General features: G+C 47.7%; 2 protein-coding genes across 2 annotated transcripts; both read left to right on the top strand.

Moving 5' to 3' along the window:
- Window positions 1-14,438: 14,438 nt before the first annotated feature.
- LOC135578963 (gallinacin-5-like) lies at window positions 14,439-16,327 on the top strand. The gene is made up of 4 exons (XM_065055641.1): window positions 14,439-14,749; window positions 14,869-14,954; window positions 15,830-15,956; window positions 16,120-16,327. Exons 2-4 carry the CDS (start codon window positions 14,897-14,899, stop codon window positions 16,133-16,135), a joined length of 201 nt encoding a protein of 66 aa, XP_064911713.1. The 5' UTR covers window positions 14,439-14,749; window positions 14,869-14,896; the 3' UTR covers window positions 16,136-16,327.
- Window positions 16,189-21,873, top strand: LOC110355456 (uncharacterized). The gene is made up of 4 exons (XM_021281046.2): window positions 16,189-16,341; window positions 19,907-19,994; window positions 20,786-20,900; window positions 21,644-21,873. The coding sequence occupies exons 1-4, from the start codon at window positions 16,189-16,191 to the stop codon at window positions 21,654-21,656; spliced, it is 369 nt and encodes a 122-aa protein (XP_021136721.2). The 3' UTR covers window positions 21,657-21,873.
- Window positions 21,874-22,737: the final 864 nt, after the last annotated feature.

The following is a 22,737-nucleotide window of genomic DNA, read 5'->3' as shown; positions in this document are numbered from 1 at the left end:
TGTTCCTTAATAGGGGCAAAATTTCTGCCTTGTTCCACTGAGTCGCAGAGCAGGGAGTTTTTGAAACATGAAAGCTCAGTTTCCATAGTTCTCTGTGCCCATTGCGCCTCATCCTACCATTGGGCATCACTGAAAATATCTCATCGGCTTTTGCTGCCGCAGCTTCTCCAGGCACATCTAGTCCTGCAAGTGCACTGCAGGTGACCTTATTGCACAGCACATTGCCACCGCCAAAGGAAAAATAAAACCCTTTAGTAATAACCAAGCTCTGCGAGCTCAAAGCTGCTATTTGAACCTTAATCATTCCTTCCATCTGGGGATTTGAAGGTCCTTTGTATGGGTGAACTGAGGCTTGTAGCCAAGGAAACAGAAGGTACCTGCTGTTGTGATTTAGCCACGCTCTCCCGCCCAGGATTAATTTTCACCCTTTTAGTTCAGGAATAAAAAATAACAACAGCAAAACACAGGGATTTGTTGGTATGCCAAAAAGTTGCTGTGCCTTTCATGGGGCTGGCTTTCGGTGAGACTCCTGTGTAATCGTTGCAATTAGGAAATCAAGTGGTTTATAGGTGATGCAGGAGATGCTACTAGCATTGCACCACTGCAGAAACTGGAGTGCAGGATGTTGAAGTGTCAGGAGGAGGAGCAAGATCTTGGGATTTGTTCTTTGACATCCTAAATCATTTATCCCCTTTGAAAACAAATGTGGGCATCATTAACGAAATAGCATGCAAAATCATTCTTAATTGTGACCGACAATTGGGGACGATCGATTTTTGGTGTAGGGCATGACTGCTGGCCATCACATCCCAGAAATCTGAATAGCCATGTCATGACCATCGTGGGTCAAGCGTGGAAAGAAATCTCTTATTCACAGAACTCAGGAAGATTCACTCCATTGGAAAGGCGGAAATGTAGCTATAATCCCCAACCTGGATGGCTGAAGAATTCCTTTTCTCTATATATACCTGTTTCTTTTATCTGCAAAATGAAGACAGTGATATTTTTATTACTTTTAAACCAGGAGGTGTTTGGGGGATGAAAATGAAGCTGTGTGTTAAATGCCATGCAGTATATATATGCAGCACAGCATAAAGTAATGGAGGGGTGTTTTAGAACATGCAGCCTCATAGACAGGGCTGGAGAAGCTTTTGGTGTAGAAAAAACACAACAGCATCCAGTGCTGTCCATTGGGGAAGGCTGACACCATGTGTTGTCCTAGGATGCTGTTAATAATAAAACTCTGATTTGTTCTATTTGCTAGTTCAGACTTACCTTCAAAGCTGAGGCAGCCGATAAGCTTAGGAAACACCCCTTTGCATGATTAAGACATGCTCAGATATGCTTAAAGTAGGAAATAGCATCCGGTCAAGGCTGTACTGAGTTGGAAGTGCCTTCGTAATTTGAAGAGGTTGTGAGGGGTGCAAAAGGACCTAATTCAGAAGTTGCTTGTGAGATCTGCTCTGTAAAAGTGACCACAGCACAATTAGACTTAACCATGTTGTGGGACCACATGCGTTCAACACTTGAATATTTAATCACAAAAAAGAGAAAAGAGGAAGAAAGAAAAGCACCAAAAAGAGCAGCATAGAGGAGAAAGAAGCCTGAAAGCAGCCTGCAAGCTGTTACAGAGGCTGTGTGAGAAACTGCAGTAAAATATTTGCTTTGGCTGGGAAAGAAAACAAAGAGGTCTAAGAAAAATCCCTGCAGGGCATGAAGGGCAAGTGCAGGGAGGCTCTGGCAGGGAAGAGCTCAGCGGTGAGCAAACAGAGAACGGCAACTCCCATAAAACGGGGAGGTCAGATTCAAGCAGGAAAGAGGGCTAAAAGGTGAAGATCCCTTTGCAACAGAGACTTGAACAGGTAGTAGAAATTTCTGTAAATGCGTAGTGTCAATGTTTTGATTGCGGGGCGACAATAAAACCCGTGGCAGATGTATTGTTAACCCCCTCACCCCCCTTCCCGCTAATTACAGGCAATCGCGAGGGAAAGAAGGACTGAGAGAAGAGAGTTGGAAGTATTAAAAATGTTTTACTAATGCTACTGATAAAATATAGAAAATAATACAAAATACACAAAACCAATCTTGAAAGTCCCGGCAACCGCAGAGCCAGCACCCGAAATCCTGGACTGGACTCTGCAACCAATGGAACTGGATTCAGTCTGTCCCTGGCCTCAGTTTGCAGGGACGACTTGCAAGGTCTTCTCCTAATGTCACCATAAGGAAAAGGGACAAGATCCTCGTGATGTCCCTTTTATATCAATTATCACGTGAATGGGATGTTATACTCCATTGGTCAGTTTCTGGTCACCTGTTTCCTGTTGCCCCTCTGGCAAGATGTGCATCCATCCTTATCAATAACCCCACATTCCATTGCTGTGTCTACCAAAATGTGTATCTGGTTTTCCAGGAAAATGCAGCTAATCTGAAAGCTTTAGCTGACAGGCAAATTCACTAAAGGAGAAACTTGTTTTTAACAAAACCAGGACACACAGGAAGCAAGAATCCATCAGGGAAATCCTTGATAAGGAGTAGGAAGGCACTTAGGGGGGGTATGGCTGTAGCTCAGTGCACTCCACTGTCCCTGGCAAGGTACTAAAGACTATATAAAGACAAAATTTCTGAGCACTGACAATTTCTGGGCATTGCTGACATAGGATGCTGTGCAGGTAGAAAGTAACACCAGGCCCAAAAATGGTTAGACAAATTCACAGACAGCAAGTCCTTAAAAGGGAAGTCAAATGATGGGCAAGGATGTCCCTGCCACATCCCTAATTTTGCAGTTATGGATGCTGAGGCAAAACGAGAGGACTTGCCCATGGAAAGTGCACAAATTAATAGGTTCTACCTGAAAAGAGAAGGCAAAGAGAAGCCAAGATAAGACATGGAAAGGGGTTGCAAAGAAGGAGGAAAAACAGCATCCAGAGCCAGGCAAGGGAGGGTTCTCGGTGTCTGGAGCCAGACCAGTGGCAATAAAGATGCTGAAGGGAGTGGAGCATCTCCCATGTGAGGAAAAGCTGAGGGAGCTGGGGCTCTGGAGCTGGACAAGAGGAGACTGAGGGGTGACTCATTCATGGGGATCAATATGGAAAGGGGGAGTGTCAGGAGGATGGAGCCAGGCTCTTCTCGCTGACAACCAACAGCAGGACAAGGGGCAATGGGTACACACTGGAGCACAGGAGGTTCCACTTAAATAGAAGAAATTTCTTCTCAGTGAGGGTGGCAGAGCCTGGCCCAGGCTGCCCAGGGAGGTTGTGGAGTCTCCTTCTCTGCAGACATTCCAACCCGCCTGGACACCTTCCTGTGTAACCTCATCTGGGTGTTCCTGCTCCATGGGGGGATTGCACTGGATGGGCTTTCCATGTCCCTTCCAATCCCCCACATTCTGGGGTTCTGTGAATATCCTGCTGACTGTGGTGTTTAATGCCGAGCACTGAATCTCTAAACCATTTTTTCCGCACAGTTATGAGCTGTGACCCCAAATGTGCAGCCCCTGGAAGAGCTCTTGGCCTGGTCTGCTTGGAGGTAATGACCATGCAAAGGTGGCAGCGAGAACTTTGGGTGCTGAGATCTTTCTCATGAAGAAATCTCTGGGAGACACCCCTCTGGGATTGCTCACATGTCCCCCAACCTCTATAAGTTGGGTGCCCATTGATGCAAACCTCCATGGGCTTTGGCTTTCGTTGGGTGGCTGAAATCCTTCCCACACTCAGTTCATTAACTGTTACATTAATTCATTTGCTCTCGGGAGTATCTTTCACCAGATGGCTTTGCTTTACAGAATTGTTACCCCAATAAGTCCCTGTTTTGCCAACTGTGACACCTGAGCATTGACAGACTAATCATTCACAAGACCTAAGCTATTGCTTCATGCTTTTTTAGGTGCAGAAATGAGCCCAGGGAAGGCAGCACAGAAAGCTCTAACCACAGCTTAGTTGGCCTCAAGGTCTATAAATCTGCCTTTGGAGAGAGATCTGGAGCAAATGCATTCAGGCTAAAATGCAAATGTAACCAGAGCAACTTCTCTTACACTTTAAGACCGCATTCTGCACCTCACTATGCTGAGAGGTGTAAATCAGGAGAAACTTTGAGGAAATCGTTGCACCGACTTCCAACATCATGGAGAACAAAACACATCCGTGGGAAGACTCACCAAAAGGAAACAGTGCTGATCTCCCAGCCTTCCACTTCTTGATAGCCTGTGGCCAAATGTTCCCAGGGTCTAAACCTGATGGGCACCAGAAACTTGAAGGTGGCTTTCCCATCTTTTCTACCCAAGAAGCACACTGGGAAATTGTCCACAGGTTTGTGAGGCAGAGATTGCTTTCTCCTCAGCTCTGGCAATGCCTCAGAAGTCCAGGATGCTGGGCTGTAAGACACCAGGGATGGACTCATCTCCTCTAACACAGGGTTGCACAACCTGTATATCTGCCGCTGAGCTGGTGGCCAAGCTCTGCCTGTGGGCATTGCAGAACATGGAAGGTGCATTTGCTCCATTACATCAGACACACATTTTGGGGTCCCCTGAGGCACCCGAAAACCACCTTTCTTTGTCTTTTGTCCCTCTGTACCTGATGACACTGCTGTGCTCAAGCACAGATGATTGCCTGACCACCCAGTTTGTTGAGTACAGCCTTGCAGGTCCTTTCCAGGAAGCTGGTATTGGGACCATCCAAGCCTTACAGTCCTTACACCTAGTCCTTGAAATATGAGTCCCAGTATGATGGAAAATGAAAAGGAAGATTTAAAATGACATGTTGTTGGGATAGTTCTAGTACTGATTTCCATAAATATATGTGGCTTAAAATGTCTAATATACAGTGCAGGCAATTAGTGTTGAAAATCTTTGGGTGCAAAAGTTAAACAAACAAACGAACATATTTTCCTTTTTTCTTTTTTACTCATAACTATTAGATTTTTGTTTTACTTTATCTTTTTTTTTTTTTCCTACCAATGCCTATTGCAGATCTTTTTCATGTTCTTAATCAAAATAGACAGAACTGTCCAAATTTTCCTTTCCAACAGCAGAAGTGATGTAATTAATATTAATGGCAGCTCGTTAACCCTGTTTCTGAACTTCCAGAAAAAACCCTAACTTCTCATTTAGTGCAGTTCTTTTAAATCTAATTCTTGCTGATGGTTATTTTTTATTTTATGGTAACGTATTTTTCACATTTCTAAGGAATGACTAAGAAACCTTTGAAGAAAGATAGAAGCAGTGCGCCCACACCAGCGAGTCGTGGGCATTTAAGGAAAAATCCCTGCCGGGATTTATTTGGTAGATGAAACAACTGGCTAGTTAATTAGTAACACTCAGATTCACATGACTACCCTTATCAAAACCTAAAGTGTGTTGCTGAAGAAGGGAGAATTAACACCGAGAGGTAGAAATCATTGCACATCCCTCAAATGACTGGTTGACATGATATTAAAATTTACTTCTTTTTTTTTTTTTTTTAAAAAAAATAACTTTTCAAGTTACAAAAGTAAAGTCAAGCTTAAGCGTGACATCTTTCCACAATTTAGCCATAGAGCTGCTCTTGGCACAAACTTGGGTCTTGTGCTCTCCCTACAGGTTCCAGATGCAGCCTAGAAGTTGTGAGACACCAGAGACAATTCGCACGAATTGAGGTGAAGCAAATCCATTCTGGAGGCTGAGTTTAATAGTATGGACATGTTCAGACTCTGCTTTTCAGCCTGGAGATAAAGCTGGTGCAGGTTAGCTCTCTAGTAGAGATACGGCCGTCAAGTAATAACTACTTCTGTGCTCAAATAACAGTTAAATTGAGTAACAACTGGGGCTGCTCATGCTCAACCACAAGACATGAGGAAAGACTGAGAGAACCAGGCTTGTTCAGCCTTGAGAAGCTTAGGAGGGACCTCAGCACCATGTTCCAGTATTTCAAGGGTAGCTACAAGGAAGATGAAAACTCCCTTTTTACAAGGAGTCACATGGAAAAGATGATGTTCAATGAGTACAAGTTACTCCTGGGGAGATTCCTATTAGACACAGGAGGGAAATTTTTTATCATGAGAACAATCAGCCATTCGAATAATCTCCCCAGGAAGGTGGTTGATTCTCCAACTTCAAAGATTCATCTGGACAGGGTGCTGGACCATCTTGTCTAGACTGTGCTTTTTCCAAGAAAGGTTGGATTAGATGATCCTTGTGGTCCCTTCCAATGTCGTATTCTATGATTTAAGCCTACCTGAACCACACAACTTCAAGATAGCTTCTGTTTTATGTTTTTTTTCCATACCGTGGCCACCAGAAGGTGTGAATGAGGGGCATGTCTTCAGAAGGTACCTGTGGACATCTGATGCATAAATCCCACCAGAACCCACTATGTCCCATTTTCCAATACACAGCATCAGCTTCCAAACGAGCCAGACAGAAGGACCATCCAGGCAGCCTCTAGAGCTCTTTTTATCATGCTGGAGATTAACCACCACCAAGCCTCAGCTGATACGCACAGGTTATATGGCACAGAAACCTTGACCGAGCTGCTGCGGATGATGTTGCACAAATGGAGGTGGGCCCAAGGCGGTTTGCATGCAGCTTGGCACACTTCCCAAAGCGATGCTGCAATAGTTTGAAAGCATTACCTCGGTTCTTCATAGGAGGATGGTAACAGAGAGGACTCATTGGGCCTCCCCGATGCTCCCCAAAGCTGTGGGGATTGTCTGATTGGCCACCAGAAGGCTGTGGAGATCAAGCATCCTTCACCACCCTCCAGAGGCAGCATAAAGCCAAGCTCTGCTTCTTCGTCTTGATGCATCTGGGTGGCTGACACTGACCCAAGGACTTTTCCAACCTAGAGCCTCCTCTTAACTGGTAATGACCAAAACCTTCTCTCTTAAAAAGTTCTGTCCTTCTTAAATGTGCTGGAGACTTCATATTTTCCATGTATTTCACCGTTATAGCCTTAATTATGCAGTGACTCTGGTTTACCAAGAGTCAGTTCTAGAAATCTGAAATATCGATAAGGGAGAAGAGTTTTTGTTGGCTGTGGGAAGAGAGCTGAGAACAAATGCAAATGCTCAGAAGTTTATCCTGGAAGTCCTGTAATTCTTGAAGCAGAAGAAAATCAACAGCCCATAAGCAAGAATAGGGCGAAGCTGGATTTTAAGCTGTGAAGGAACTTAATTTTATTTTATTTTATTTTTTAAGAAAAGCTCAAGAACACACTTTGGGTTGTTTTGTGTAAATATAGCAAAAAATGCCTTATTTTTCTTTCTGAACTAACAGCTTTAACTTTCATAAGGCAAATCCAATTTATTGCGATGCATTGCAAGTATCAAGCAACTTAGGATAAGTAACTGGTTAATTAATACAGTAATTAAAAGGGGATTTAAAATCACATTTTTCTGCACAGGAGTTTCATCTTGTGCCATGATCAGGGGACTCTTAGGACAATAGACATTATTATAAAGAAAATGTGTAATGCCTCTTCTAGACTGTGCTTGGTCTTGAAGAACATTTCTGTATGTCACTTCTCAACCCACTATTATTTTGGGGGATCAACCCTCTTGCTAATGTCTTTGTCTCCTTCCTCTGTAGTGACAGGAGTTCCCATTCCACCTTCTGCCATGAAAACCCTTTCCTTGCTCTTTGCTCTCCTCTTGGTGGTATTTCATGGAGCTGCAGGTAAGATGTAAATGGAGATGAGGGGTTATGTGAAATGAGATACTGGTGTCTTATAAAGCTGTCCTGTCCCCTTGGGAAGTGGCCAAGCTGCCTCCTGCCAAGATTCTTCACACTCATCATCAGAACTTATTGGCAGAATACAGCTGATACATGAAATTCGCGGGCAAACACTCTAACCATCAGTTCAGTGCCTTTGCTACTCCTCTGAAAATCCAGTTTGCTTTGAAAGCACTTGAGGCAACCCCAAAATTACCATTCGGCACCATCATTTTCCCCATTAAATCTTGCGGACTCTTGAATCACTTTGTCTCTGGGTCACCCTACAAGAAACCACTCATTATCAAATATACTTAAGCCATGCACAAAAGAAAGGAATCTGGCCCCATGGTCTCCAAATATCCTTTGCTTCAGGACTGTGTAGCTGGAATGGGGAGGCAGAAGATTGTGAGTTAAGATTGAAATGCAACTGGTAGCTTCTACTTGATGGAGAAACCTGTGCAGCCATAAGTGGTAGTGAAAGGCTGTGTCTAATGTGGGGATGCAAAGGGGTCTGGAAACCCACCTTGTTGCGTAGAAAAAGCAACTGTGCTTAAACACTATCCATGAGAATGGTACAATTACAAACAAGTACCTCTGGAGATTTGGGTTAATGTCTGTAGGAACAGCTTGGAAAATGCCCTTTGAGGGTGTAATGATGGGGGAAGACTGTGATGAATTGTAGAATGCCAGGACCATGGGAGAGATGACATATCTGCTTGCTTGATCTTATTCTTACCTCAGTAATGGTGGTTCTTACAGAAAGGACACTGGGCAAAGTCTTCCCTTGGTCTGGACCAGAAAGCTTGCTTCATTATTGCAACCTTTCAGTACTTAAAAGGGACCTATAAGAAAGATGGGGACGGATTTTCAGTAGGGCCTGTTGCGATAGGAAAAGGGGTGATGGTTTTAAACTAAAGGAGGCCAGACATGAGGAAGAAGTTTTGTACCTTGAGGGTGTTGAGAGCCTGTCCCAGGTTGGCCAGAGAGGTGGTGCATGAACCATCCCTGGAGACATCCCAGGCCAGGCTGGACAGGGCTCTGAGCAACCTGAGCTGGTGAAGATGTCCCTGCTCATGGCAGGGGTGGCACTGGGGGACCCTTCCAACCCAAACTATTATACGATTCTATGTTCTTATTTAGCATACAAATATGGACAGTGGGTGTTTGGGCTGTTTTCAGTAGGGCTTATCTTCTGGGTATAATAAAGCGAGAAGTTTATCTGGAAGAAAGTTTGTGAGAGCTGAGACCACTCACGATACCCTCTGCCATGTCCCACAGACAGCTTGGGATCAGAAGGGTATAATTCAGCCTTTCCAGCACTCACTTATTTCTACCTGGGATATTCTGAGTCGTGCTGTGTGTGCGTGCTACACAGCACGTGAGAATCTAATGCCCCAGGGATATGCTGGATCCACTGTACATCTGGAATATATGTGGTCTCATTGCTGGAACAAGCTCTCCACTTTCTAGATATGCTGCATTTAGTGCTATTGCACAGATGAACTGTGAAACTGGAATTAATCGGTTCATGAGCAATCAGGTGCATCCAGAATGCGTCAGCCTGCCAGGCTACATCTTTATTGATCAAACAGGGCCAGGCAACATGCTGACTAATTAGTGATCTGCTCCCTCACTACAGGAAAGGCCTTGAGGTGCTGGAGCGAGTTGAGAGAAGGGAACAGAGCTGGGAAAGGGGCTGGAGCACAAGTGTGATGGGAGTGGCTGAGGGACCTGGGGGGTTCAGCTGGAGAACAGGAGCTGAGGGGAGACCTTCTGATCTCTGAACTGCCTGAAAGGAGCTTGAAGCCAGGGGGGGTCGGGCTCTGCTCCCCAGGAACAAGCACCAGAAGCAGAGGAAACAGTCTCAAGTTGCACCAGGGGAGGTTGAGGTTGGATGTGGGGAACAATTTCTTCCCCAAAGGGCTGTGGGGCATTGGAACAGGCTGCCCAGGGCAGTGCTGGAGTCACCATCCCTGGAGGGTTGGACAGACGGGGATGAGGTTCTCAGGGACATGGGGTAGTGCCAGTCTTAACAGTTGGACTTGATGATCTTAAGAGTGTCTTAAATCAAAATGGTTCTATGATTCTATGATTCAATGATTCTATGTTTCCATGGTTCTATGATTTCGAACCCTGACGACTAGTGCTTTCACAGATAAAACCCAGACACTATTACTGAAATCGCATAGACTGGTGACCATCCAAAAAGGCAGTTTGAACATGGATATCCTATTTTAATATTTTAATGGGGAATAAACGTTATCCCTGTTGCTAAGGGCAATGCCACACTGCTTGGCCTCAGACCCAGAGGGCAATGCCTGGCATGGGGTATTTACCAATGTGGAAGTGTCATTCTGCATGCTTTGTGGAATTTTTCCAGGTATAGTGACCATAAATACAGACTGCTAGACACCAGGACCTGCTTTGAGACCTGAGTGGAATGTATAGGGAGGGAAATCACCAAATCTATTGAAATTTGGCTGCACAGAAAGCTTCATCTTTCTGCCCCTAGAAGTGGCAGCCTCCCAGCTGAGCTGGTGCATCTCTCCTTAACTGTGACCTACAAGATTTTAAGGGCTAATAAGTGTCCACATTAGTGGTTTTTATCAGATCTCTGCTGTCCATCCCTGAAATCTGAATTCCAAAAGGAGTCCTGGTCTTGCAGACACAATTCTTACATCTGCAGAAGGGATTAGAGAATTTTCTTGGTTGTTCTGCCCATAAACCACCTCCTCTGAGGGTTACATTAGAACTGTCATGACGTTGGGCACCAGTGTGGCATCGTGTCAGCACACAGGAATTTAGCAAAATGCCAGTAACAGCTGTTTCCTGCTTTTTTAATATTTTTTTTCTCTATGGCACAGGCTTTGCAATACCTCCAGGACCTTATATGCGATGTGGATATCGTGGGACTTTCTGCGTCCATGGGATATGCCCTCGTGGCAACATTTATCTGGGTCCATGCCGTTTGGGGCATTCATGCTGTAAATGGTAAGTTTAGGATTTAACCAGGGCAAAGATGACTTTCCAAATTTTCGGTATATGCCTTGTTTAGTGGGATTTTCCCCATCAATATAGGCTTGAAAACCCTTAAATATTTTTATTTCCTTTGTGTAGGTTGTAGTGTGGCTGATTGCACACGATCTCCAGGGATCTGGGGATGATCGCTTCTCACACCATTGTATTTGGGGGACCGTTGTACCAGTCATCGAGGATTTTCCATTCTTCTTTCAATAAATGTGAGAGCTGGGGAGGTTGTGTGGCTTCTGCGTGTGGTGGTGTCGTTCTTTTCTCTAGAAGTGTTATTTGCTTTTAGAAATTTGAGCAAGGATTCTGAAATCAGGTCAAACTTACCAGGAGTAACTGGTTTATCAAAATATTTTCCCCTCTTGGGCTGCTGAGTGAATGATTGCTGGGGTATTCTCCGCCTGCTGGAAACCTCGTGCTGTGACCAAAGCTGGGGTTGGTTGCTGTTTCCATAGGGAGCACAAAAGTCTTCTCCGGGTGATTTTTGGAAAAGACTTTTGTTAGGACAGAGAACTGCTGGAGAGAGTCCAGCATAAGGCAACCAAGATGATAAAGGGAGTGGAGCACCTCCCTTGTGAGGAAAGACTGAGGGAGCTGGATCTCTTTAGTTTGGAGAAGAGGAGACTGAGGGGTGACCTTATTAATGTTTACAAATATACAAAGGGTGAGTGCCAGGAGGATGGAGCCAGGCTCTTCTCTGTGACAAACAATGGTAGGACAAGCGGTAATGGGTTTAAGCTGGAACATAAGAGGTTCCACTTAAACTTAAGAAGAAACTTCTTCTCAGTGAGGGTGGCAGAGCCTGGCCCAGGCTGCCCAGGGAGGTTGTGGAGTCTCCTTCTCTGCAGACATTCCAACCCGCCTGGACACCTTCCTGTGTAACCTCATCTGGGTGTTCCTGCTCCGGCGGGGGGATTGCACTGTATGAGCTTTCCAGGTCCCTTCCAATCCCTAGCATTCTGTGATTCTATGATGTTTCATAGCACTTCTGCTCTGAAAACTTTCCCACCTCTTAGTCCAGACCTTTCAAACATGGGAACAGCCTCTTGTTTTGTTATGGGAACTAAGGAGGAGGCACTGAGGAGAATAAAATGGGGCAGGTGATCCCACTTTAAGATTAGAATGTCATTTTTTTCTTTCTGTTGTTTTGGCTGATGTAAATTTGGAGTAAATCTGCAAAATTCGTACCAGCTGCAGCAGCAGACCAGGAGATTGGAGTTTGTCCTACAACATTGCCTGAGACAATTAGACAGCATGCATAGAAGTCTAATACCCCTGTTACTTCAATCACTCATCATACAAGAGGTTTCTGCTGTTCTGCCCTGAACCCTAATAGAAAACTCAGAAGGTGTAGGTTGCTCAGTGAGCTGCTCTTGCATGGTCAGGAGCATACTTGTGCAGACAAACCTGCCTTCAGACAAGCACTCAGTGGCTGTAAATAGCTTTCTGCCCTGAGACTAGTTGGCAGCTCATGCGTGTGCAGCCAAACAGCCTCCAAATCCAGGCAGCCTCAGGGACGGAGCCCAGGCCAACCATCACTGAGCCAGAGTAACCCTGGGGCTTAACACAGGCCAGGGACCTTTCACAGAATCGTAGAACCAATCACAGAATATTTTGGGTTGAAGGGACATCCAAAGCTCCCCCAGTGCCACCCCTGCCATGAGCAGGGACATCTTCACCAGCTCAGGTTGCTCAGAGCCCCGTCCAGCCTGGCCTGGGATGTCTCCAGGGATGGTTCATCCACCACCTCACTGCCCAACCTGGGACAGGCTCTCACCACCCTCAGTGCAAACAATTTCTTCCTCATATCTAGCCTGAATCTTCCCTCTTTTAACTTTAAAACCATCACCCCTTGTTCTATTGCTAAGAAGTCTGTCCCCGTCTTTCTTAGAAGCCACTTTTAAGTTCTGGAGGCCCACAATAATGTCTCCCCAGAGCCTTCTGAGCACCTTTCTGAACCATCACTCTGAACGCAGCTACTCTTTCCCACAAGCAGAGGGAATTTAAAAGCAAACACAGCCAGGCTGAGCCAGCTGCTCTTAGGGCACGTCTTTAGGGTGAAGGGATATATTTGTATCTCTGAAATACAGTGGGAACTGACCTCAGCTCTCCCATGGTCTGTGTGAAGATGCTCAGCAAAGGCAGGAACAGTAACGGTTGACTTTTTGAGGGGAAACAACCAATTCAAGTGCCTACATGCAAAAGGCTTTGCTTCTCTGTCTCCTTTTCTACTGTTGGTTGTTCCAGTTCATTTCTAAGAAATGATGCATCTTTTGCTCCAAGAGTCCTGGCACTTTGAGGCAAACAACCAATTCGAGTCCCTACATGCGAAGGGCTGACTCGTAGCCCTGAGCTTGCCATTTCTGTCAGAGCATCTGGCCTCGTTCACAGCAGATGTTTCTGCAAATGACTCCACCGCCAGTGAAACCACAGCCTTGTGAAGGGCAGGAAACTGGACCAACGGCTGCCTCGCAGGGATTCCCCTGGACGGACACCTGAGGAAGTGGCCAAATGGAACGAAACCAGCAATTTACAGTTTATGTCCTAAGAAGTTTTGCACAATCCAGGGTAGGTGAGTGCTTCTTTCACAAACTGGAACAGCGCAAGATGTTTTTGCTCAAGGACCGGGGTCTTTGCAGAAAGATTTCAGCCCTGGGCTGAGAAATCTGGGTTGTTCAGGCTGGAGAAGAGAAGGCTCCAGGGAGACATTAATGTGTTTTTTAAACTACTTATCATGTAGTTTTAAACTAAAGAATGGAGATTCAGGCTAGACAAGAGGAAGAAATTGCTTGTGCTGAGGGTGATGAGAGCCTGTCCCAGGTTGGGCAGAGAGGTGGTGGATGAACCATCCGTGGAGACATCCCAGGCCAGGCTGGACGGGGCTCTGAGCAACCTGAGCTGGTGAAGATGTCCCTGCCCATGGCAGGGGTGGCACAGAGTTTCGTTAAGGTGGCAACTAATTGCATCCCTGTGCTGTTGCTTTTCAACATATGCACTAGCTTACTTTTGGGGTGGTGGAGGGAACAAGGAGTTGTCCTGAAGCCCCTGCTCCTGACCACCACGGCAGAGTCATGTTGGCTGCCAAGAGACTTACCCAGCGCAGACCTGCAAATACTTTGTGCAATTTCCCTCTCTGGGGAGAGAAACTGAGGCAGGAAAGACAATAAAATATGATAATGTATTGGGATAGAAAGTATATTCATGTAACCACTCAGCAAATACGGGGGTAAAATACTGGTGTGTGTTGGGCAGAGAGGTGTTGGATACCCGATCCCTGAAGACATCCCAGGCCAGGCTGGACGGGGCTCTGAGCAACCTGAGCTGGTGAAGATGTCCCTGCTCATGGCAGGGGTGGCACTGGGGGAGCTAGGAAGGTCCCTTCAACCCAAACCCTTCTCTGATTCTATGTGTACGCACATATATATATGCTTGATTAACCTGCAACAATGCTGAAAGTATATACAAAGCTGGCACCCATGAATACATTGAGAACCAATAAAGGGTTACATACAGCAGACTTTTGACACAACAAACACTTAACACAACAAAGTCACAATTAGAGCCTGTCATTCACGAGATTGCCGGTTGTAGGAGATGTCATCCCAAGCGGCGTCCTCCCAGTTATTTTCAAGCGAAGCATAGAAAGCATGCTTCAGGGAGGAGAACAGAGCTCCTTTGTGTTGTGAAAGCAGATCGTTTGCCAAGGTCTAACAAACAGGGATGTGGCTTGTCCCAAGACGTGTCCAGCAAACCACTGCACCCAACACCCCTTATGCAAGCAGAGATGATGCAAGACTGGAGACCTAGGAATCCTTCTCAGGGGTGGCAGAAGAAGAAAGCGATGCCTCTTTTTCTCTGGAAAAGGGAGAAGAAGGAAAAGGAGTTTTTGTGCTGGATGTTTTGAGGTGTCAGCCATCCCAAGGGACACTTTGCCACACGGAGATATCACTTGTCTGGGACTAAACTGCTGCTGCTGCCAGGAGCCAAGAGGCTGTGGGAGGATCCTACTCCGGGCTGCCGAGTGTTGTCCCACTGGTGACTGGCCACTTCTCTGCCTGAACGGGCTGTTCCTTCTCCTCGTCCCCAGCCCTGTGCAAGTGCTATGCAGGTGGGGACCCTCCTGTTCATCTCTGCCTCCTTTTTCTCCTCCCCAGAGTGAGAAGCTGCCAGTGGCTCCCAGCCATGCGGATCCTGCCTCTGCTCTGCGCTCTCCTCCTGGTGATGCTCCAGGGAGCAGCAGGTAAGACACGTGTGGGAGAACGTGGAGGCTTTGTCCTTTGTCAATATTTTGTAGGGGAAAGTGGAAGTTTTGCCAAATGAGATCATGAGTCATGTGTGACTTTTCCCAGTTGCTGTGGCATCCCCTGGGGATCTTTAGACCTCTAGCTCAGGGTAGGAATGAGAAAGAATATTTTTACAATGACGGTGGTAAAGTACTGGTCCAGGTTGCCTGGAGAGGTGGTGGATGCCTCTTCACTGGAGACATCCCGGACCAGGCTGGACGGGGCTCTGAGCAACCTGAGCTGGTGAAGATGTCCCTGCCCATGGCAGGGGTGGCACTGGATGAGCTGTGAAGGTCCCTTCCAACCCAAACCATCCTGTGATTCCATGAGTTCTTTAAGGAAAGGCTCATGATGCAGGTTCTGTGGCTGGCACCTTGTAGCAAACCTCTTGCTCTCCAGGAATGAGGCTTTGCCATCTTCTTGGGGGATTGGACTGGATGATCTTTCGAGGTCCCTTCCAACCCCTAACATTCTGTGATTCTGTGATTCTGTGATTCTGTGATTCTCCATACCCCCTGGTCTATGTCTTTCCAAGCCAGCAGCACTGGGTACAGCAGCTCCACTGGAGATGAGGAGGAAGAAGAGGGAGGAAGGCAGATCCTGCCTCCACCCTCGGAGTCCTCCCTTGTGCCAGGAGGGAGCCAGTAGATAAGTTGGAGACCCTTTCCTGGAGACTGCTGGGGGATAGTGCCATCCATGTGCCATAAATATCCTTTTGATTTCTGCTGCAAATGCCTTCCATTTTGGGGCAGGGGACAGATAGGGGTGGGCGAACGCTGGCTGTGTAGAGACCAGGACCATGCTGGAGGTCTCCTCTTTCTGTGCTCTGCAGGGCTGTCCCTCGCTCGAGGATCGCCCCAGGACTGTCAGCGCCGTGGGGGCTTCTGCTCTCGCGGGTCCTGCCCTCCGGGGATCGGCCGTGTTGGCATTTGCTCTGAGCGAGAGTTCTGCTGTCGGAGGTAGGCTCAGGGCTGCCCAAAGGGCTGGGGTTGCTGCCTGTTGGAGGTGGAGGTGAGGCTGTTGGAGAAAGAGGGGAGAACACGCAGCACAAGGGCACAGGGACATGGAGCCCTCCCTGCTGCCCTGGTTGGGACAGGCACTGCCAGACCTTTCCTCCTGCAGCCGATGGTATCCCTGATGGCCTTCTGCGTTCCTGGCACCGATCTCCGAGAAGCCCTCTGAGACCTCCCCATGCCCTCTCAACATGGTCAGGACGATGCTGTGAAGAGGAACCAAGCACCTCTGGGAACAGTGGCAACCCTGGACAGCTGGACCATGTTCCCATGGGAATCCCTTCCCCTCTGTCTGCAATACAAGATGGTGGTTTTCATTCCTGCTGCCGAGGTGTGTTTGTGTGTCCTCAGGGAGAAACATGTCGGTGTGCAATCTTTTCCTCCTGTGCAGGGGAGGGTGGAGAAGATGGGGTGAATTCCTGATATGCATGGACCCACAAATTCACACACACAGAACCATAGAATGTCCTGAGTTGGAAGGGACCCACAAGTATAATTGAATCCAAATCCTGTCCCTGCACAGGGCAACCCCACAGTTCACACCATGAGTCTGGGGGTGTTGTCCAGTCTCTTCTTGAACACTGCCAGGCTTGGGACTGTGACACCTCTCTGGGGAGCCTGTTCCAGTGTCCAGCACCCTCTGGGTGAAGAACCTTTTCCTAATGTCCAACCTGACCCTCCCCTGGCACATCTTCCTGCCATTCCCTGGGGTTATGTCACTGTCATGAGATAAGAGCTCAGCCCTGCCCCTCCTCCTCCCCTCGTGGTAAAGCTGTAGCCACCGTAAGCTCTGCCCTCAGTCTCCTCTTCTCCAGGCTGAACAAACCAGGTGGCTTTAGCTGTTCCTCATATGTTGTCCTCTCCAAACCCTCCATGAAATTTGTCGCCCTCTTCTGGACATTTTCCAGTAGCTTTATATCCGTCTATACTGTGGCTCCTGGAACTGCACGCAGTGCTGCAGGTGAGGCCGTCCCAGTGCACAGAAGAGCAGGACAATCCCTTCCCTGCCCGGCTGGCCATGCTGCCCCACCTTCACCTGCCGTCTTTCCAAGCTGGCCCCAAGCCACAGAAACATCCCCCTGCACTGTGGGGGGACACATATGGATCCCAATACCAGTCTACCCTCTCCGCAAGTGTATCCCCACATCCACATCCACGGTCAGGCATGGAGTTTGCTATGAACCCCTAAATTCATTGGGTGCCTGCTGCTTGTCCATTGGGTCCCAAGCTGGGTCAGGAGTCCCTGTGGGGCTGTTTCACAGGACATGTCACTCTGGTGGCCTTGGGTTCATGCCCAGCTGTGGGGCCTGGGTGTGTTGCACCAGGGGGTGTTGTGGAGTCCAGGCGTAGCTGGGCCAGGGGAATCATCCTGTCCCTGAGGAATCAGAGAACAGTTTGGGTTGGAAGGGGCATCCAAAACTCATCCAGTGCCACCCCTGTCATGAGCAGGGTCATCTTCATCCAGATCAGAGCCCTGTTCAGCCTGGCCTGGGATGTCTCCAGGGATGGTTCATCTACCACCTCTCTGGCCAACCTGGGCCAGGCTCTCACCACCCTCAGCAGAAACAATTTCTTCCTCACGTCTGGCCTGAATCTCCCTCCTTTACTTTAAAACCATCACCCCTCATCCTATCACAACAGGCCCTGCTAAAAAGTCTGTCCCCATCTTTCTTATCAGCCCCCTTCAAGTATAAAAAGTGTAAAAAGGCCACAAGGTCTCCCTGGAGCTTCTCTTGAGGCTGAACACCCCAGCTGTCTCAGTCTGTCCTCATAGGAGTAATCTCTTGCTTCTCTGTTTTTCATGACATGTTCTTCCATGACCCACCTTGATCTTTACCTTTCTGAAGCACCACAAAATTCCTATAAATGCACAAACTCTGTTGATCAAGTCCACACCTCCAAGGCCTAATGAGTCCTATTCACCTTCATTCGGTATCATCCCTTAGTGTGCAGAGCTTTATACAGAAACTTTCTTCTATTGAACCATATTTGTGGGTTTTGTACCAGGAATAACCATTTTAGGAGGAGTAAATTCAGACAGAATTAGGTGAGCTGTGGTCTCATCCAGTCACTTTCCTCTGTTCACTGTCTGTTTATCTAAGTAGCCATCAAAACGTAGCCTTATGCTTATTCTTAGCATGTCAAATGCAAATCACCTTGGCAAGGGCGAAGCTATTCTTTTAATATTAAATGGAGAGAAAAGGAAAGTATTTTGCATGATCTTGCACGCCACACACTACCTGCTTGCCAAGTGAACTGAAAGGAAAGGAAGAGACAAATATTTTATCCTTTTATGGGAATGGTTGCTACTGGTGTCTACACCAGACAGTTTGCTTTGTCCATCCCAGGCAGTTCATGCCAAGCCCGTGTGCCCTCTGTGCAGTAGGATGTCACAAGACGTGTTGCATGAGGATAACGGTGAGGATTGCAACAGCCCCCAGAAGGCACCTCAGCCTCTTCCACTACTACAGAGAGGGACAAGGTGCGACCCCATCATCCCCACACATATCGGTCATTTTTTGATTGACCAATGGGAGATCTGTCATCAGGAATAAGCACATGTCCCACCCACCAGCAGTGATATAAAAACAGAGTATTTTGGCACAAAGAGTACTCCTTGGACCCAAGAGCATCTGGACTCAAGCAGTTCCTGTTGGGTTTGTTACTGCCTGAACACCAAGACCTTCATCAAGTGGGTAACTGCGGGGTTTCTTTATGGATAGCCACCCACTCTACCTCTCTCCTCAAATCCCATCACCCTAGAGGCATCTGAATGACAAACAGCTGGAAGTATCCATACATGTAATTAAGCCATCAGAGATGCCTAGGAAAGGGAATTAACCTGCTTATGTGTCCAAGAAATGTGGAAATGTGACTTGATGCTTGAGGAGGGACCCAAGATCTTCTGTTATTGGAGAATGGGGACTTCCTCAGCCAAGGAAGAAGATGCTTTTCACACAGCAGTACAGAGATTTTCCATCCTTCCAGGTGACTCAAAAGGCTGATTTGTGTTGTTGTTTGTGGCCACCAATACACTTCCCTGCCCTCCTGCTCCTCCCCGAGTTGGTGCTGCATGGGGCAGGGGCAGTGAGAGTGGGGCTGGGGGTGTCTTTGCTGGGAAGCCTGAGAATGGTCTTGAGTTGAAGATGGTCACTCCTAAGCCAAGCTGGGAGGACTTTCCTGAGCCCAGGGAAGCAGAGGTGGATGGGAAAGGTGTTTGAGGCAGCCAGTTTGGACTGGCTGATATGATGCAGAGCACTGGCTGACACTTCATCTAATGTGGCATCTCCAGGCACATGCATTTCCCTAAATTCCAGACCCTGGATCCTATATCTCCCATAGTCTGACTATGGCATGGCACTGAGTAGTGGTACAAGCATCTCCTGGTGTGCAAACCTTCTCTGCTCTAGCCTTTGATTAAGGAGATGCAGAAATGTGAAAGTCACAAGCAGTAATTCTGTTCTGCTTGAAAAAATGTCATTTTAATTTCTTGATTGGGGTCAACTCTGGAGACAGGTGGTTTCAGGCCATAGGAATGTAGCACCTTTGGTGAACTCTGGAGATGTGGGTCTTTCTAGCAATCAGGAAATATATATGTATTTTGTTAATGAGAAAAGCATTTGATACATGAAACATGAGGGATTAAAAGCTCATTAGCTCCATAACTTTCAATGGCAAATTTATAACTCCGTTTTCAAAATTTCACTGGACTTCTGATTGTTCTGATTGTTTTGGCAACAGCTGGCTCCAAGGTCTGCAGTCTTTGCTTTGGGGAAGGTCTGTGGAAAAGCATCCTGCTTAAGTGATCAGTTTCCCAGATCCTGAGACTATCCTGAAATGCTCCCAAGATGTTTAGCATTGTACAGGTTTATTTGTCTTGGTGTCCCCCTCTGCAGCCCCATGAAGACCTGGGAGAGGCATCAGCCATGAAGATCCTGTACTTGCTCTTCCCCTTCTTCCTCCTGTTGATCCAGGGTGCTGCAGGTGAGAGGGACAGAGAGGAGATGGGTGAGGTGTGAGTCCCATCAGTGGGGTTTTCCATGTCCCACAAAGAGAGCATGTTAGTTAGAGTGATGCAAAGTTCGGGAGGGATTGAGGAGAATGTGTTTTCTGAGTGACCTTCCAAGAGGACATGGGTTGGCAGTAGAGAGAGCCCCTGGAAATAGAAGCCTGGCTTCTCTTGGTCAGCAGGGTTTTGGTTTCAGGCTCTAACCCTGTACCCAGTTGATCCTCTTTGGGAGTTTTGGGATGATTTTTTACCCTGTGCAGGAATGGGAGAGAGCCCCAGGGGTTGTTGGCTTGGTGGGTTGCCTGGGACACAAAGAAGTCCCTTCTCATTGAGCAGTATCTCCGTTGCATGTCCCAAAAACTCATTGCCCCAACCTTGACCCCTGCAAGGGCTGGGCGAGGACTTTCCATCAGAGGCCACTCAAAGGCAGGTGCAGCCAGGACAGGGAGCTGGGATGTGAGAAGTTCCTTGTTTGCCAGCTCTGCTGGTCCAGGTGGTGGTGGACATACAGCTGGGGAGCCAACATGGTTCTTCCTTGACTTCATGGTCCTTCTCAGTGTCTGTTCTCGTGTGCACCCACTTTAGAGTGAAAGAGTCCTTCTAGGTGACACACATTGCTATGAAAGATGGGGCTATGGTGAGGCTGAAGATGTGCCCATACATTGTCCTGAAATGCCAATTTCAGGGGAGTGTCTGCCTTCCTGCAACCACATGCTGCTCTCCCAGATTGTCATTTTAGTTATTTTGTCTGTGTCATTCCCCATAGAAACAGGAAACGAAGCCCAATGCAGACAAAGAGGTGGATTCTGCACTATTGGGCGTTGCCACTACCCTACAACAGCTATTGGAAGGTGTTCAAGCTATCGCCACTGCTGCAGAAGGTAAGGTCTAGATTTCTGGCTCAGGACATAGTTTCTTCCTTTGTCCACAGAAGTATCTGTTAAAAAATTCTTTATAGCCAATGCCTGGTAAATACTGTCCTGCATTTATGCTTTGTGGGAGAGGCCCAAGAATGAAGGGAAAAGCTCTTGTGGGTTTGATCTAGATTGGATGTAAGGATGAACTTCTTCACTGTGAGGGTGGTGACACGCTGGAACCAGATGAGTTGTGGATACTCCATCACTGGAGATTTCCAAGGCCAGGTTGGATGGGGCTTTGAGCAACTTGGTCCAGTGGAAAGTTTCCCTGGCCATGACAGAGGATGGGAACTAGCTGATCGTTAAGGACCCTTCCAACCCAAACTATTCCATGATTCATTGAACCTGTCTGCTGTGGAGCTGAAGGGGCCCAAGGTCAGCCAGTGTCTCACCAGCCTCCTTCAGTCCCATGAGACTCCTCCAGGCTTTGCAGAGGGCTCTCCCAAGCTGGCAAAGAGTGAATAATTCACTGTCCTCGGACAGCATCGATGACATGATAATGGTTTTGCTGCACCTGCATACACTTGGAATCAAGGCTGCCAAGATGGGTCTAAACTGTCTGCAGTAAGGATTGAACTTCATCTCTGTTGAGCCCGATTCTCTTGGACCATAGACATACTTGTCATAGCAGGAGAAATACATGAGAAAGGGAAGAAGGGAAAAATAAGTTACAAGAGGTGATGAGCTTCTCTGCTTTCTTCATACAGTATCTGGGGTTGAGACCCTGAACTTTCTGAGCAGGACGACCCCCTCACTTCTGGCTCCTGGAACCATCTCCTGATGTCCTCTCTCCTCCCTGTACCTGCCATCCCCAGCTGTTGTGACAGCAGGAGTGGAAGCGCTGCTCCTCCTGGGTCCCTGTCATGGATCCACTGTGTCACTGTCACAGAGCCTGTTTTTTCCTGAATAAAGACGAGCAGTTTGGCATTGCAGTGGGTGGGACGTGTGGCTGTTTTCTTGTGGTGGGGCTGAGCTGTGCCTGCTGGCTCTGGGGGTGCTGGCGGGCTGGTGGCAGGAGAAGGTTCTGGCGGTCACCACTGTGTCTGTCTCCTGGGATGTTCTTGCCTGGGCATGGTGTGGGGACACTGAACCTGGCATTCGCTGCTGGTCCAAGGTGTTTGGTGTGTTTGTGATGGAGCTGCTCTGCAGATGCTCCCTCATGGGTAGCAGGACCTGGATCTGTCAGTCACAGCTGTCCCATGTCCCTGGAAGCCATGGCTTGTTGCACAGGGCGTGCTGGGTGTGTGTCCCTTGGACGGGCATGGCCAGGGCTGCCCACCCAACCTCTCCTAAAGGCGCTGCTGCTCCTCTGTGTCCTACACAAGCTGCAGCACTCCTGGCTGTGGCCATGCAGGAGCTGTGCTGATGCACACCTCATCCCAGCAGATAGGAGGAGGCCATGAATCTCCTGCTCCAGGTGACCGCTGAGACAGGTGTCATTGACTATGGCCTGGAAAAGTCCAAATCTGTAGTCTACAAGGAGTAAACAGGTGTTGTTTACTCTCTGCCCACCTGGAGGCAATCTGGGATGGCAATACCCTTCTCCATCCAAGACAGTGTCCTCTGCCTCTCTGCTGAAACAAGCCTCATGCTTTAAGTTCTCTGAGTGGTTCAATACATGTGTGTGTCCACACACAAGTACACATGGGACCAACTAGTGACCCCGGCTGGTTTGGTGAAGCCTTTCCCTTCCAAAAAGGCAAAGCTGTCACTGTCAGTGCTTTCCTGAACTGGAGAGTTTGGTGGGAGGTGTTGGGATCACCCTCACCTGTCATGGCCTTTCCTCACCTGTGCTCACCTC

The sequence above is a fragment of the Columba livia genome, chromosome 3 (assembly GCF_036013475.1).
Source record: "Columba livia isolate bColLiv1 breed racing homer chromosome 3, bColLiv1.pat.W.v2, whole genome shotgun sequence".
Taxonomy (NCBI): Eukaryota; Metazoa; Chordata; class Aves; order Columbiformes; family Columbidae; genus Columba; species Columba livia.
Note: the sequence above shows the minus strand (reverse complement) of the source record. Positions and strands in the feature narration are given on the sequence as shown.

Coding starts and splice junctions, on each gene's coding strand:
- LOC135578963 (XM_065055641.1), top strand. CDS start 14,897: ATGCGGATCCTGCCTCTGCTCTGCGCTCTCCTCCTGGTGATGCTCCAG. Junction 14,955..15,829: donor GATGCTCCAGGGAGCAGCAG/GTAAGACACGTG, acceptor TGTGCTCTGCAG/GGCTGTCCCTCGCTCGAGGA.
- LOC110355456 (XM_021281046.2), top strand. CDS start 16,189: ATGCCCTCTCAACATGGTCAGGACGATGCTGTGAAGAGGAACCAAGCA. Junction 16,342..19,906: donor TTTTCATTCCTGCTGCCGAG/GTGTGTTTGTGT, acceptor CCCCCTCTGCAG/CCCCATGAAGACCTGGGAGA. Junction 19,995..20,785: donor GTTGATCCAGGGTGCTGCAG/GTGAGAGGGACA, acceptor CATTCCCCATAG/AAACAGGAAACGAAGCCCAA.